This window comes from Synchiropus splendidus, chromosome 4 (genome assembly GCF_027744825.2).
Source record: "Synchiropus splendidus isolate RoL2022-P1 chromosome 4, RoL_Sspl_1.0, whole genome shotgun sequence".
NCBI lineage: Eukaryota > Metazoa > Chordata > Actinopteri > Syngnathiformes > Callionymidae > Synchiropus > Synchiropus splendidus.
This window is the reverse complement of record NC_071337.1, coordinates 2,950,209-2,966,256: the sequence shown is the minus strand read 5'-3', so window position 1 is coordinate 2,966,256 and position 16,048 is coordinate 2,950,209. Positions and strand designations below refer to the sequence as shown.

At 44.2% G+C, this 16,048-nt stretch overlaps 1 protein-coding gene across 1 annotated transcript; it reads right to left on the bottom strand.

Moving 5' to 3' along the window:
• Positions 1-1,730: 1,730 nt before the first annotated feature.
• On the bottom strand, positions 1,731-15,234 carry mtpn (myotrophin). Its single transcript, XM_053863957.1, has 4 exons — positions 14,914-15,234; positions 12,140-12,253; positions 11,330-11,413; positions 1,731-2,708 (listed from the first exon to the last, which is right to left on the bottom strand). Exons 1-4 carry the CDS (start codon positions 14,980-14,982, stop codon positions 2,622-2,624), a joined length of 354 nt encoding a protein of 117 aa, XP_053719932.1. The 5' UTR covers positions 14,983-15,234; the 3' UTR covers positions 1,731-2,621.
• Between the last annotated feature and the right edge of the window lie 814 nt (positions 15,235-16,048).

Here is a 16,048-nt window from a genome sequence, read left to right as displayed (position 1 = left end):
GCTGAGGAAGTTCATTTGCCATGCAGATCTAACTGTGTGCAGAAGTCACGCGCAGTTCGTTTTTGTTCCCAATATTTGACTAACACCCAGATCAATCTGAGCAAACCAACTGGGGGCACTCAATCCATGGGCGATAACGCCGAGCTCAGCTTTTCCAATCACAAGTCTTCCGCAGCTCCGCGGGAGATTACAGACTGGCGGCTCGGTGATTGATTTCAGCTGCAAGAACTTGTAATCTGTTCCGGTCATATGTCACATTTACATAGCGAGCGGAGGAAAGCCAGGCCGTAATTATCTGTTCTTATTACCACGTGTGTGTAAAATCTCCTTTATGCGGCCGCGCCACACTTTATTACCCTCACATAAAAGTTTCTTAATAGACCGAGCTAAAAGTCAGACGCAGCGGAGTGAGCGGGGCGTGATGTGTGGGACCTGTCGATGTTCCGTGGGGAGGGTTGGTGCTACGTTTCCGAGTCACTTTTATGACCCACACGTCGCCAATTACGCACCTTTATGATGAAGCTTCGTGAGTCTTGTTCTCAAAACAAGGCTCATGAAGCGTCACCAGTCCATCACTGGAGGGTCACAAGTCTTTGTGCCTCCCTGCCTTTATCCCTGATCTTTGTGTGATCCGGAAACTGACGCACGTTGGCAGTTGGGAGAATGAATTTCTGGCTTGAATCCACTTGCTTCCAATAAACGTGATGCGCTGGGTATCATTTAAAAGGGCTGCTGCTTGAAGGACACATTTGATTTTTGAGTCGCAACTTCCCAGATTTCCATCCATCCAGCAATCCTCTTCCGCCGATCCGTTACTGGGTCGCAGGGGCAGCAGCTTCAGAAGGTCACACCAAACGCCCTTCTCTCAAGCGACATCCACCAGCTCTGACTGGGGGATGCAGAGACGCTCCCGGGCCAGTGAAGAGGTCTCACCCCTCGGTCTCCTCCCAGCTGGCCCTGCCTGAAACACCTCCAAAGGGAGGCGTCCAGTGGTCGTCCTCATGAGGTGCCACCTCAACTGACTCCTCTCATCGTGGAGAAGCAGCAGCTCTACTCCGAGTCTCTCCTGAGTGACACCTCACCCTATCTCTAAGGGAGACACCTGCCACCTGCCTCTTGGATCCGGGATCTAGTTCTTTCATAGGTGAGGGTCAGGGGTGAAGCTCGATCAGTAAACAGAGAGCTTTGCCTTTTGGCTCAGCTCTCTCTTACACACAACAGTGCGGTTGAGTAACTGCATTACCGCCCCCTGCTGCGCCAATTCGCCTACCAATCTCCAACTCCCTTACCCCCCCACAGTGGATCAAGACGCCAAGACACTTCTACTTCTCCACTTTCCAGATTTCACAAAAGATACAAGTCAAATCAGAGGGCTTTGAGTCATCTACTGGGATGTGAACAAGACCTTGTGTTGCGCACGTCACGACTTCCCCGGCTCGGCCTTGAGGGGGCCATACTTGGCAGATAACTGTGATCATCCGTTATTCATTCGAGTCATTTGCTTCACCTGCTTTACTGCTGCCTGGGAAATAATGATAGACAAAGTTAGAACCCAGTTATTAGGAAGTTTTACTCAAACATTCAAGTTGAGGCTTCACCTTGTGCAGTCCAGCTCGTGGGATGTTTCCCTCGGACCTCACTAGGACAGATGTGCTGAAACACACAAGCACACACACAGAGACACACCGCACCAAAGAATCCGGCTTTCAACAAAACAGCGGACCACAGTAAACCGTTTTTTAAAGATCCTTTTTATTTATGTTTTTACAGACTTTTTGTCACAATTAGTCAGCGAGAGCGTTGTAATGTCCATGACATTGTTGTAATCCGTTGTAAAGTAACTGGGAGGACAGCGTTAGAGCGGAAGCTTTTGACATGCACAACATCAGGTGGGCTTCTCTACCGAAAGCAACTCAAGTTCCAACAGTATTTCGTCAAAATTCTGAAGTCTGAATGCCCATTTTCTTTTTCAGGAAAAAATAAACCGCAAAATCAAGTGTCAATCTCCTTGTTGATTTTGTCATGATATATATATATATTGTTTTACTGTGATCGCACATTACCTCCAGTCAGGTGCAAGTAAAGTATTTTAAGTCAACTGCTCTCAGCCAGCTCGGCCAGTGATCCACCCTTGTAGTATTGGGGCATTTCCAAGACCATCGTTGATATGTGTTTCAGGACCAAGTAGAAAAGGGGAGCTTTGACCTCGGATGAATTTGTTTGACACCAGTTGTGTCTATTCATATAAAATACAAAAGAGCAGAGAGCGAGGACGACCACCATCAGTGTATCGAGTGAAGCACAGCGCCATCGTTTACTTCTGACCTCAGGAGTTGAGATTTGACTTGTAAATAGTACGTAAGCGTTGATCAAACACCCTTGGAAATGGAGTTAAGTGCTAGACTTTGGTCAAATTGGAGTCTGAGAGGACGGGGTGGGGGGAGGGTTAAGGAACAATCCTGACTGTTAAAACAAAATTCTCCAGCCAACAGACAAAAGCAGTGTGAAGATAGAAGTTGATCAGGGAAAGGGACGTGTCCATCTACCGTCGAAGGGAGCGCCGCCTCCATCTGGCCCCGCCACCCACAGGCTTGTTCTGCCCGCTGCTGCAGCGCCACCCCTCACTTCAGCAGAGCCTTTATGGCCTCGCTCTCAGCAGCTTCAAAGGCAGTCAAGCCGTCTGGTGTTGTTTGGTTTTTGTCAGCTCCCTGAGGAAGGGCAAAATATGAATATGAAATCTGCTCATTCAACAGGTGAAGAGACAATGGTGGACTACACCTGGTAATGACGATAATGGTGTTGTTAAAAATAAACCATGAATATCGCAGTGTTAAGACTCCACGTATGCTCGCCAACTGAAGCAGGCCACCTTTGTGGCGCCTGCCGTCCTGAGCCTCAATCCCAACCTTCTCCTTCAAGGTTTCGTTCCGGAGCTTCGATCGGTGAATGCACGTGCTTGGATGACAGAAAGCAGCTGTGCATCCCTCAGACGACCTACCACCTCATTTATTCACGCCACAGCCTCCAAAACGTCTGTGAGCCAGTCAGGGAAGCAAATGATGGGCACGGTGTGTCTTCAGAAAGAGGTTTGGACCTCTCTCATTCACAGAGCAGCAGAGCTTACTCAAGTGGATTATCATCAGGTGGGTCCGACTTGGTCAGATGTGGTTCACACTTCAAGCATTGTTAGGCCCTTTTCCCTGAGAACCTTTGGAGAGGACGTCACGCCTCCGATTATGAAACTCCTATACTTGAACACTCCTTCTGCAGTCTGTCTGTGATTTATCCACCTCTGCCTCAGGTTGATCTTATGCACTGCACTTATCTCCAAACCGTGGTTGGTTTTCGGAACATCTCCAGCCTCATATGACTTGAAACGCTGGACGAGCGTCTCCTTCCGGGAGGTCCTGACGCTGAGAACAATGGCAGCGTCGGCACTACACTGCAGATAACGCTAGCACCTGCCGCTCTGTTTTAATAGACAGTCGAGCGACACCAAGCTGTATTGCCACATTTAGGTTTGTCCGTGCAATTTTGCCTCAACACACATCCCTCTTCTACACAGAGTAGATTCAGCTTTGATCGATCAATCCCTCGATTCCGTGATCAAGTTACGTACTTTCACACGTGCTTTTACTGAGCTCAGGTCAGTGGGCCATGGGTTAGCGTGAACCAAGTTGTAAAATAAGTCAATGGTAATCGAGACTGGTGGCCTGCAGCAGGCCAGTTTCTACAAATGCGTGTTCATACACCTTCGCACTCATCACCCTGAAGAAAGCAAAGGGAATGAGTTGCATGAGCAGGGAAAGTAACTATCCAAGTCTGGTCGTAATTTATTTTTTAAAGTTTAGTTACGATAGCATTGGAGTTCAGTGTCCCCTCTAGAAAAAACAGAGTATCAACACAGTCAAAGAAGATGATGAATGACTGTACCATTGTTATCGGTATTGCACCGATATCGTGACATTTAGTTGCCCGATAATCATGGATGGAAAATCTGATATCGTGACAGCCCTAATGTGAAACCCACGTTGCCTGATGGAGGTTCACGAAGAATTCAGCATGACACGGACGAGCCAGAGGAGAAACTAATACCGATGGCAAGACGTTTACGATGCTACAATGATGAACAAGACGCACATGAATGCAAGTAAATGCATCTAAAAACACTACAATTGCTTTTAACTTCAGATCATTCCAGAATTCTACATGGTATTGAAACGTTACACACCGAACGAGTTCATGTGGCTAGGAAAAGGTTTTACAAACCAGGACGCCTTTTTAATGTGGCTCAGTGCTTTAAAAGATGTTATTTGTAACCAGATAAAAAGAAAAAACTACAGTCGCAGACCTCAATTCCTTCATCCATCCCACATGCCTTTTTCTGTCCAGAAACAAAACAATTCCTTTGAAGTGGTCAAAATGAGAATTCGTAGAAAAATAGAGTCATCTGGCACAAGACCATATTCAATATGAAACTGGGCTCAGTGAAGAGTGATGACTGACTTTAATGGAAAAACACCAATATTCGGGCAGGCAGTCTTGAGTTGTCTCTTTGTTCAGCTGCCAGCTTTAGCCTCTTAGAAAAGGCTTACAACGGCAAAGCAGAGAGAGTATTGTTGCGTGGAGAAGTGAGGCATTCAAAACATAAACCAGAGAACGTTCTTCACAGCGACCACAGACATGCAACGGCCCAGAAAACCAAATTATTGCCTCAGTTCGGCTAAGACCCGAGTTTAAAGTGCAAGTTGGAAAGACACGTCAGACACCGATACCTGGATAATCCAGTTGTTGGCTGGACTAAGCACAAGACAAGCACTTTTCCAGCACTTTACAGAAGTAGTAAATCACGTGTACAATTACTGCACTGTTGAAGTGGAAAGACTTGTGATTCAGCGCCCCCCCCCCATTGTGACAGAGGTGTCATGACTCTATAATTACAATCAACAACAACTAAAAACTGCTAGCGCCTCCATGAGCATCCTTGTCATTACTGTGTGTCCCGGTCCCTGTCTCTCTTCAGTCCAAGCGAAGACACAAAGGTTCTGAATGGCTGACTGCGAGGCTGTCAGCACCCAAGTCATGAGAGCCTACCTCAGCACACGCTTCTCAAAATGACCTGCCAGATTACCTGCAACATGCATTGAAGTCTAGAAAAGGAGATGAAACCAATTTGGTTTTGGTGGCGCATGTGGACTGAAGCAGTCCAAGTACACACCCTGAGCAAAGTGCCGTACGACGAGCGCTGTGAGAAAGACCCAAGTGAGTTTTTCCCTGACTCAGTTTGGTGCCAGCCAGAAACATTTCTTCACTTTAATTGGCTTCTTCTGCTGGAGTCTCCCGACCTTAAAGAAAACCCATCCAAACCCCTCTGGTCAACACACACGCCAGTCTGTCGACACAATCTTTCCTGATAAGGAAAATGACATGTCGTTCACATGCATGTATTAAGAGCAGAACACTTCATCACTGAGCGACATCGGTGGAAGCGCAATGATTCGGCAGTTGTAATGTGACAGAAACCTGTAAACTCTCTTACCAGGGTTCCAACTCCTGGGAAGTCATTAGTGGTTGCAGTAGAACACCGCCATATATGCCTCATTTAGGTTGCAAGAAAACTCCACGACACCTTGACCTTTGCCCTTTCTCCACTGAGATTCTGCTTTTCAGGGACAAACAACACATCCGCCGACAATGGAAATAGTATTTCTGTGTGAAACATTACCTTTCCACTTATCTAGTCTGATAATAAGGATTCTCTTCTGGTCCCTGCAGTGCACGACAGCATCCACAGGAAGAAATACGGCTTGACTTTCAGTGAGAGACAATGCAGCTGGGAACCAGTTATATTCCTGCACCACCGAGTCATTTCAGACGCCCGTCTGGATGCTTGAGCTACAGCAGCGCCGCTGATCTATCCGTTTATGGCACCAAAGACAGCTTTAGCTTCCGACCAATTGACAAATATTCCTGCTGGAGCTGCTGAAACAATTACTTGAACAGTTAGAGTACGTTTTTTCTGCCTCGAGTGATCGGTAATTTCACGTTAAATTGTGGCACTCTGCTTTTACTGTCACTCAACATGCCGACGTCACCCCTGCAACAGCCGAGGAATGATGGCAAAGGTCAGCACAAACGTAGAAAAGCGTGTAATATCAGAAACTGTCACAAATATGGGAGCAGCTACGCCTGGATGTTCAACAATGCTCGCCTGATCATCGCTGTCTTCGATCCTGCAGCAGCTCCATTGCAGGCATCCAGGCTGGAGCCAGGGAGCTAAAACAAAGCGAAACTGTTGATATCACTGCATAGCATGACGCTAGTCCTCTGTTTAACACTGTAGGATGTGTGGCTACTATATTACGATGGGGTCACCCGTTCACTCTTAATGTCAATGAGTAGTGGACAGAGTCTGTGTTCTAGAGTCAACAAGTTGAACGTGAGAACATGATAACGTTAGCCAAACTGTTGTCAGTTCAGTCAAGACAACACCATGCTGTTTTGACTTGTCTGAGAAGTTAGTAGGTCTCCGCCGTGAGGAAGCAGATGCTTGCTGCTTACACAGGAAGCATTCTTCTAATTTTGACGTAGAACGCACTTCAAAATCGCTCCCCCAGAGATGAAGACTGGGTGGAGAACGAAACTTGCCACTGTTGTAACCAAAGTAGCAATAACTTCTGGAATAGCTACAGGGCTACATGGTTTAGAACTGTGTTCTCATAAATGGTGGGGCTCTCTCTTGCTGACGCCTACTACAATGATATGAAATGGGTCGAGAACATAACTACGTTCCCATAGAACTCATCCAAGAACCTAAGGGTTCACAAATGCGTCAGATACTGCATGTCATTCAGTCTCAAAAATGCTGAGTAGTTATTGTTTCTCCTATTTTTCAGCAAATCATCACAGACATGGAGTGGATACATTTCTCAAACACCACCATCACATGATTCGGCACAAGCTTCAGAGTCCAGCAAATAAGATTGTGAGAATGATTATCACTTATGTGCACCCGCTTCCTGATCGTTTGAACATGAGGGTCAATACTTGATGATATCATATGTTTTCAGTAGCGTTTTTTTCTATTTGTGTTGCGACATAAAGCTAGAGAAAAAGGATTCCACTGTGTCATTCATGAATAAGTATTTTATTATAAGGTATTTTATTGTTGTGTAGCCATAATATAAACATAATACATATCCGATGTTGAAAAAAATCAAAATTATTTGATTGTGGCTGCAGACTGTCAGCAACTCTTCAGCTGTTCTATCACATTGTGATTTAACAAAAACATCAATGCTTACAATGTTTGCCGTTTTATGCTCATGTGCACCACAAACTGCTCAGTCAACCAGTCAGTCAGAGGCACAGTGATCAAAAGAAATAGCACTTTAATGGAATTAAATATTTATGGCGTTTAAACTTGCAGATCATTCAGGAAACTTAAGGCAGCTGTTGCAGTGCGACCTGAGGGCAGCCTTGAAACAGTTCACATATTTAGAGAACAAGAGGATAATCTGTGAATACTGTCAATAAAAGCAAGAGCTGGTGTCACAGTTGTACAGTGGTGACCATTTTCTTGAGCAAAGGTCGACTCAGTGAGGGCAGATGTCGTAGGAAACCTTGAATATTGCAAAGCCATCATCAACCGAACCACTGCCGAAGAGCTGACTTTCTGAAACGATTGTTTTCATTTCCAGTGCTTATGCACACCATCACTCTGGAAAGATTGTGTTCATATTTGTGCATTTGCCCTTTCTCTGTTGACAGGAAATTAACTGGCCAGTCTCCTCAGGCTGGAGTCAGCACTCTAAGCACAGCATCTGATGACTGGGTCACCTATTGGACTTAAAAATGGCTTTCAATATAAATTCCCAACAACAGCACAGCAAGCATTTGGGAGCAAGGGTCGGCTCCCATAATGCAACAGAAGGCCAGGGCCTTTTCTCCGGCAAAACAAGAATGTCTGACAGTCCAATAGTTCCGATTCAGCACTCGCAGCAGGATCCATTTATCCACAGAAATGTGGTGGCTCTAAAAATACTGTCCGCTGAGTGGCTTTCAGGAAGTAACAGATTCAAGGTTTGAGATTTGGTTTATCCCATGCAGGGAGATATTTGAGACTCTCCTAGATGATTCATAATGTTCCAGACTCAATAACGGCAGGTTTCCAATGTAGACCTTGACCCCACGACTTCTCCATCATGTTCATTTGCCACTGTTAGGAAGGCATTAAGCATTGCACTGGGAATGGCATATCCTTCAGGAACCAATTGAAACACCTTATTAACTGGTGCACATTAATGCTTTGAAATACCTTAACAGGAAATACGTTTCCAGCAGCACTCGGCAGACGACCGTTGGATACAGGACTTTTGACAGTACCGGCAGTGTCGTCCTCTGTTGCGTGCCAGAGTAGGGTTCACTGGTCAAGGCCAACATATCTTGGAGGCAGCTCTACTGCTAAAACCTGTCGGCAGTTAGGGACCATCAACAAATTCTGACTTGGTCAACACCTTTCTGAAGTCTATCATGTGAATGAAAAGACACCATTTTTGGGGAGAGAAGTTGTGTAAATGTTTTTATCACACTAGAAACTGACAGTTTGCACAATAATTTCAATATATACACATATCAAATGTTGCGTCAACAGCGTCCAGGAAATGTGTCCAGATGGTTTTTCCACTAAAATACGGTCCCCAGTAAAGATATAAAAGGCAACATGTTTAACTGAACAACTTTTGTTTAAATTAAGAGGCATTGTTTCTGACATAAGCAGTATGTAATATTGCGTTCACCCAACAATAACATCAAAGCTTGGATACATGCTGAAAACGTAATAGATGTGTACATGTAATGTCTCCATTTGACATTCTGCCTAGCAAAGCAGGTGAGAGTAGATCATGATTATTTTAAAATCGATTCTGAATGGAATCGTGGCCCCAAGAATCGGAATCGAAAGATAGTAAAAGAGCTGTAATATCGCTGAAACTTTGTCAACCTGTAAAAGACTCTCCAGCAACTCAGAGCGAACAGCAGCTAGCTTACGGCAGTTGCCAGCTGCCAGCCATCTGCTGGTAGATTACTCCCCAGACTATTGGCATGCTGGTCGAAAAGCTGTGTGCAATGAGAACAGACCATGGCAAATACGACACAATTTCCACCTGAAGGTCCATACAAAGCAGCATGCAGCTCGAGTGACTAACAGCTACCTATATGGTGCTTCCAAAGATTAGACGTGGCTGGCTGCCTACGCCGGCAATTGCCCTACTCACCGGTGTTAATTAATTCGGTGAAGCCAAATTGATTCTATTCCAGAACGACTTCGGAAATACACTTTCACTCACTTCACTGTAATAATTCTTCTACAATGATTATTACAGCTGACGAGATTGTCGTCCACAACCCTCCATAATTCACAGTTAAAAAGAAAGAAATTCCTGAAAGCACAGGGGTCAGTTTGACATGGGCCAGCCACTATGTCACAACTGAGCTTCAACACAAGACAACTGCCAGAAAGCAAGAATTTCCTCACACTTTTTAAGCCGATAACCACACAAAAAAATCCCCTTAAAACTACACAGCAAATCAACAATGACTACAACAGCTCATTCTTTTCCTGTTCACGTCATCATGTTGCATTCTTTTAGGCTTAGAAACCTTACAGGAAAAACAGGAATGGGGCAAGACAAGTGAGGCAAATAGCATTGTGTTGTGACAACATAGGACAAAAAAAGATGACTCCAAGTACTGACGCTAAAGCGAACAGAGATCTAGATGAGGTCAAGGCATGAATGGAAGCTCTTGAAATGGGCACAAAACAAATGAACAACAGCAGCACTGTGCGATGCCAAATGAACATTCCAGGACAGCAGGCCATTGTTCACAATTTACCTCATCAGCACAGACCACTGCTAGAACGAACACAAGCAGTTTAAGCAGAAAAAAGAAACAAAAAACTCCCAGACGTGCATACATGAATGGAAGTGCTCATTTTTTGCTTTCAGAGGAGTCAGATTTTTCGCATGAGGCAGGGCTACAAGGTTAGAACTTACAGTCTGAATAAACGGTAACAGAGTTACAGTTTTTGGAAATGTCCGTCTGTACAACAGCGGCTTGGTTTTCAGCACCAGAACGTCCGAGGAGCAGACGCTCATACAGCCTTCTGAGTCACAACCGCAGTGATAGCTGCTTGTCGGAGATGTTTCGAAAACCAATGCTTATTTGGAAGTGGATAAATGCACAGCAACAATCGTTCAACCTGAGACGGTGTGATCAAATGAAGCGCTCCTTGTCATAAATCATGTTGCAGAGACGCAGGAAATATGCAAATATGGACGTTTATAATCAAGAGTGACCTCTTCGATCATGATCTCATGAAAAAAAAAAAAGCTTGGAATGTGAAATCACAGCTTACAACATCAGAACCTTAGAAGCTCAGCTTGAAACATTGTTTCCTGTCTCCACTGCTCTCTAAACCCATGCCGTACAGACTGGTGTTTCTGGAGAGAAACCTTTAACCTACATGATGAAGGCTAAATTGTTATTTATATATTATGCACTGTTGTAGTTCATTGTGCAATAAAGTTTGAAAGTTCATCAACAGCTAAATCTTTAATCGTTGAATAATGGTTTGACTCATGATGACTATGATGAGAATCAAAATACCGTAATTTACAGACTATAAGCCGCTACTTTTTTCACGAAGTCTGAGCCCTGCGGCTCTGCAGCTTATACAGCAGCACGGCGAATATATGTTTTTTTACATGCTAAACTGAGATAAAATCAGAGGCGATGAAATCGATAAAATCCAAGCCTTTTAATTTACCCATAAGGCACTAAAAATGCGCTGTTTTCACCCGCGTGTCCGCACCTCCAGCAACAGAGTCGATCTCCTGGAGGTCTGGAATCAAGAAGAAGCCGCTGAGACTGACAGTAGTGTCGGATCTTTAGGTACGCACGTGCAAACAGCGCATTTTGAGGGGTTTAATGTGAATAAAAGATGTGAGAAGCTGTGTCGAGACAAAATGCGTTCGGCTCAAAAGACCGATGTGAACACAAGCGAGTCCGGTTTTGGCCACGAACTTGATCCTGGCTGGGGGGCTGCACCTTGTCTATTGTGAGAGCAGTGTGGATGAAACAAGACGCTCAGTATTGCGCAGCTTGTTTCCGCTATTTCCTCACACTCAATTCTTAAATTCAGTGGGTGTGGCTAATATTCCGGTGCACTCTATCGTCCGGAAATTACGGTAATCTGGATTGCCATTTTCTCCATAATCCTCCAGACCTATTAAGGAGTTAACAATGCCATGTTTTCGACGAGTCCAACCTTTTCTAGCAGGGCCTTGACACTGGCGACGTGACCCTCGAAGCAAGCAGTGATCAGTGGGGTAAATCCGTGCTTGTCTGGAACCTGGAAGGGAAGCGCAGAGAGAAAATAGGTTTCCATTACACGCAGGAGTGTCCCACTCTGACTAAAATCTGTCACACACCATGTTTGTTCTGAGGCATTTTATAGTAGGCACTTCTGTTTGTCAGTAACAAATTGTTTAGCTGCAGCTATAAACTCATGTCAAGAGAGCAATGTCCATAAATAAAGGCAAGACTTTGTGTCAAACAGATTATGGGTTGTTCCCCAAAAACTATTTTGCCTAAATACAAGACACTCTCAATAATGGCATCAGTGGTTACTGAGATTCAGAGTCAGTGTCAAGCTGTGCGTCAATCCAGCTGAGCTTTGTCGACATCAGGCGATGAGTTAGCAGCTGCTGTTAAAAACACCTTGTTTTTCGGAAAGGCGTCACACAGCTTTAGTTACGGTGCACTCTCATCCACTCCCATTACTTACCACTGAACGCTCACGCTTGACAAGAACAGCAAACCACTGCGCTCAATCCAGATCAAAGATGCCAATACTCAGAGCGTTAAGTGCTCTTGGAGAAAATGTGAACAAATCACAATATCACGAAAGGCAATTGAAGGAGGCGAGGCAGGCGACTGCAGAAAATTGGGCATTGATGGCGACTAGCTGGTGATGCAGCCGCTTTGAGAGAGAGAATCTAGGGCCCATTGTCCGACCACTCCATGATCATTATAGGGGGTATGGAGACAGTAGAGAATGTGATGTGGAGAAACTTACGTCGATGTCAGCCCCCATTGAAATAAGGAAGTCAATAATATCATTGTGGCCAAAATCAGCAGCATAATGAAGGGGCTTCCTCCCACCCTCCAGGGTGCGATTGATATCTTCAGCCTAGCAAAAAGAACCACAGCATATTAGCACTTGGCATCTTTCAATACAACTTCTGGACTAGTGCTCAAGAAAAGGACAGTTAACTACAGTATAGTACAGTTAATAACAAACAACACAGACGTAACATTTCGAGAAAAAAAAAGAAATAAAACAGCTTTCTTTGTAGCAATATACAATTATTTTTGGCCTGTTTATTTTGGCATTTCAATGTATGGGCAAGTCTCTTCCATTTTGGTTTTTCCTTTATGTACACAAAGGAACAGAGCTGTTGTGGCATGTCACTTATGAGAAATGAATGACTGTTGATCAGTTACATCACACAGAACCACTCTTTTGACAAGGAAAGAAAAAGAAAAAAAAAAAAAAACAAGCAACTGCTGGCTGCTTCAAGTTTGTACAATCGCTAACTTATTTAATTTTTTTAAGTTATTTGTTTAACTAACTTAACCTTTTTTGTCATATTTTCTTGCGAATAATGGACAGTTGCGATCGTGATCTACCAGTAGATTTCAGAGGCATGCAGCGAATGTGCGAGACCGGAGATGCCTGTTTCACCGTTTTCAAAATAACTAGCAAGCTCAACTTTAAGTTAATGTAGCGCTCAGCTTGTGAGACGCCATCACTCTCAACTGTGACTTGAACCTGAACAGTTCCCATGATGCTTTGCAGCCCAGCCAACCAATCACAGTGGTTGAGGTTGAAAATTGAGCCTCATCATATCAGACATATGAAATGAGCTGAAATGCGCCGCTTTTACCATGAATACTTGGGAACGGCAAAACATGAACAAATGGACGACCGTTTTTTCTCAGAAGGACGCCCTTAATTTCTGACCATTGTGCGTGTATAACGCCCTCCTGGTCGTGTCATCACACTGGTTTGTATGAAAAGGGGGTTTCCGACAAATGACCAATTCTCAACCTTTCTGCAGCAGTAGCTTAGCCATCACAGTCGCCATATTGTTTACTGGCTTAATCTTGCTGTTATCCACATCGAGCGAGTCGCAGCATGGAAACGCTGTGGAGACGGGACGGGATGTCTGACACTGATCACAGGACAAAACCACACATTAAATTTACATTTACATTTACAAAACTAACTCATCGCTTTTTAATCTGAGGTGTCCGGACTTTTATTTTTCAATGTATTTCATAAATATATATATATTTAACGGTAGTGTATATATATTTACACTACCGTTCAAAAGTTTGGGGTCACTTAGAAATGTCCTTATTTTTGAAAGAAAAGCACTTTTTGTTTATTTCAATGAAGATTTTTTTTCAATGATAGATAACATGTCTCCAGATGACCTCAACAAATAAACACCTAGAATGCAAACGGTCTGCAATGCTGTAATTGAGTCTCTGACGGAAGTAAAGTTTGAAGGAAAAAAAATATTATTTCAAATACAAATCATTATTTCTAACCTGGTCAATGTTTTTGCAATATTTTCTATTTATTTTGCAACTCATTGTGGTAAAGAAAAGTGTGACTTTTCATGGAAAACACAAAATTGTCTGGGTGACCCTAAACTTTTGAATGGTTGTGTATATATATATATATATATATATATATATATATATATATGTATATATATACATACATATATATATATATATATAAATAGTGACATAAAGCGAATTGGCATCCAACTATGGGGGGAAAAAGGAAATCATCGTCCCAGCCCTATAATTGATTTTGTATTTGAATACTGCAATGGGTTGAATTTTGCGTGTTAAGCACAGAGCCAAAGACAACCATTGACATTGTGGTTCTGGTTTCCTGTTTGGGTCATGAATTTACATTTGGAGCATCACTAATGTATTTATTTTTATGTATTTCTTTATTGTAATCCTCCTGAGGACAAGCTAAAGTAACGCAACTATGACAGCACATAACAGATAGATTATTTCGATTTCACTGGGCGTGAACAACAACTTGGTTTTGCAGCCACCCGCTGCTAACACTGAAAGCAAACCCGTAGTGTTTCACCTCACTGGAAACAAGTAAAAACAGCTCAGCATTTCCACCATTGTACTTGAACCAGTGTTTTGTTCTACGGTGAGTGGCGACCTACCTGCAGAGACCCCGCCCACCCACACAGGCGACAGTGCGGGACCTCACAAGAATCAGCCTTTTCTCACAAAAGCCAGGCCGTGTGACGCCACCGCTGCCGTGATAGCGGGCACCATAAGCGTGTCGTTAACGGCTCGCGTCACCGGCTCACCAGAGGCGCTCTCGCATCACTGCTGCTAGCGTTAGCTCACCAACAGGTTGTCGCCACCCGACACACTGTGTTTCCGCGTCCCAGGCAACAACGTCGGCCATAACACACTCTCCCTTCAGTTGAACTCCCTGGTGAATAATGAAGGCTGTGTGTCATGTGACCGGCGTGTTTGAGGGGAGAAAACGTCCTAACCAAAGCTAACTTGTGATGAACCGAAGCTTCGCTCTTATCTCCAATGGAAAACACGAGTGTTATGGCATGAGCTTCTGAGGCTGCGCGTGTCCACAAACGGTGGGAGCCTGTCGTTCAGCAGAGCGCTGCCGGTGCTGGAGCAGCTTGTTAGCTTGTCTGTTAGCCTGTTTCCTATTCACCGTCTGTTGCTCTTTAAACACCGCGTACGGCGGCAGACGCCCTCCACGCTCCGTTTCCTTACCGTCAGTTTGGTCTTCACCTCGTCCAAGTCGCCAGTCTTCAACGCCCAAATTAGCTCTTTGTCTGCCATTTTCACCTGAATTGACTCCGGGAAGTTGGACTCTGTTGAGCTGTCAAGTTAGACACCAGGGCTTCAAACTTCCGGTACGGACCACGGGGCGGTTGTAGCTGTCGCGCGGACAACGGCTTGCAGAAATATGCGTCTCCTTTCGATCGGAACTGGGGCGTTGAGGAGAGGGGAAACAGCAGAAACTGCAAAATCAACTGGGGGGAAAAAAGGCAACTGTCAGGGGGATCCGCCTCTTTCACAGCAACTATTTCCGATGTCACCACCCGGAAGTTGATTTGAGAAGGGGCTGCTTTTCAGATGAAAACGAAATGTGGATTAAATAACTGCGGTTTTTTTTAGATTTCGTTTGTCACATTGAACATCGAATTCTTCTATGCTCACTACACATTCATACCAACTCCACCTGCGCAGTCACTTCTACACACACACACACATGCATACTTGTCTTCCTCTCTTAGTGAGGACCGTCACTGACGTCACCCTTTCCCCTGCCTCTCACCCTGAACTTCACCATCCAAAACACATGGATAAACTTCACCTTTACCTGACTCTGTTAATTAAAGACTCGTAAGGGTTATTCCAAAGTACTAACGCACACATATATATTTATTTGTATTTATTTTATTAATTTTATTTTTACAAAATGTCAGATGACATCATCTCATCACATTAGGATCTGATCAAAACTGATTCACTTCTGAATAAGCTGTCCCACCACATTTTTAACTCTGACTCATCTTGACTCACTGACTGGTTTTATTTTATTTTATTTTATTTAAGCACTTTCCTAGTTGGTGGGATCCCCACTGACCCTGGCAATAAATTTGATTTCTGATTCTGATCTGACTCTCCTTCCTGTCTGTCTCAGACTTGGGGAACACGGGCCATTTGTGGCCCACAGGATGCAGTTCGTCGGCCTGCCTCGAGTCGTCCCAGTATATAACGGGCGTGGCCCCGACAGGGCGCTCCTGCTTTGTCCAACGCAAGATGGTTAGAAAACTATGTCTAAATACATTTCAATGGAAAACCTGTACTAGTTCAGGGATAAAGGGATGACTTGTCCTCT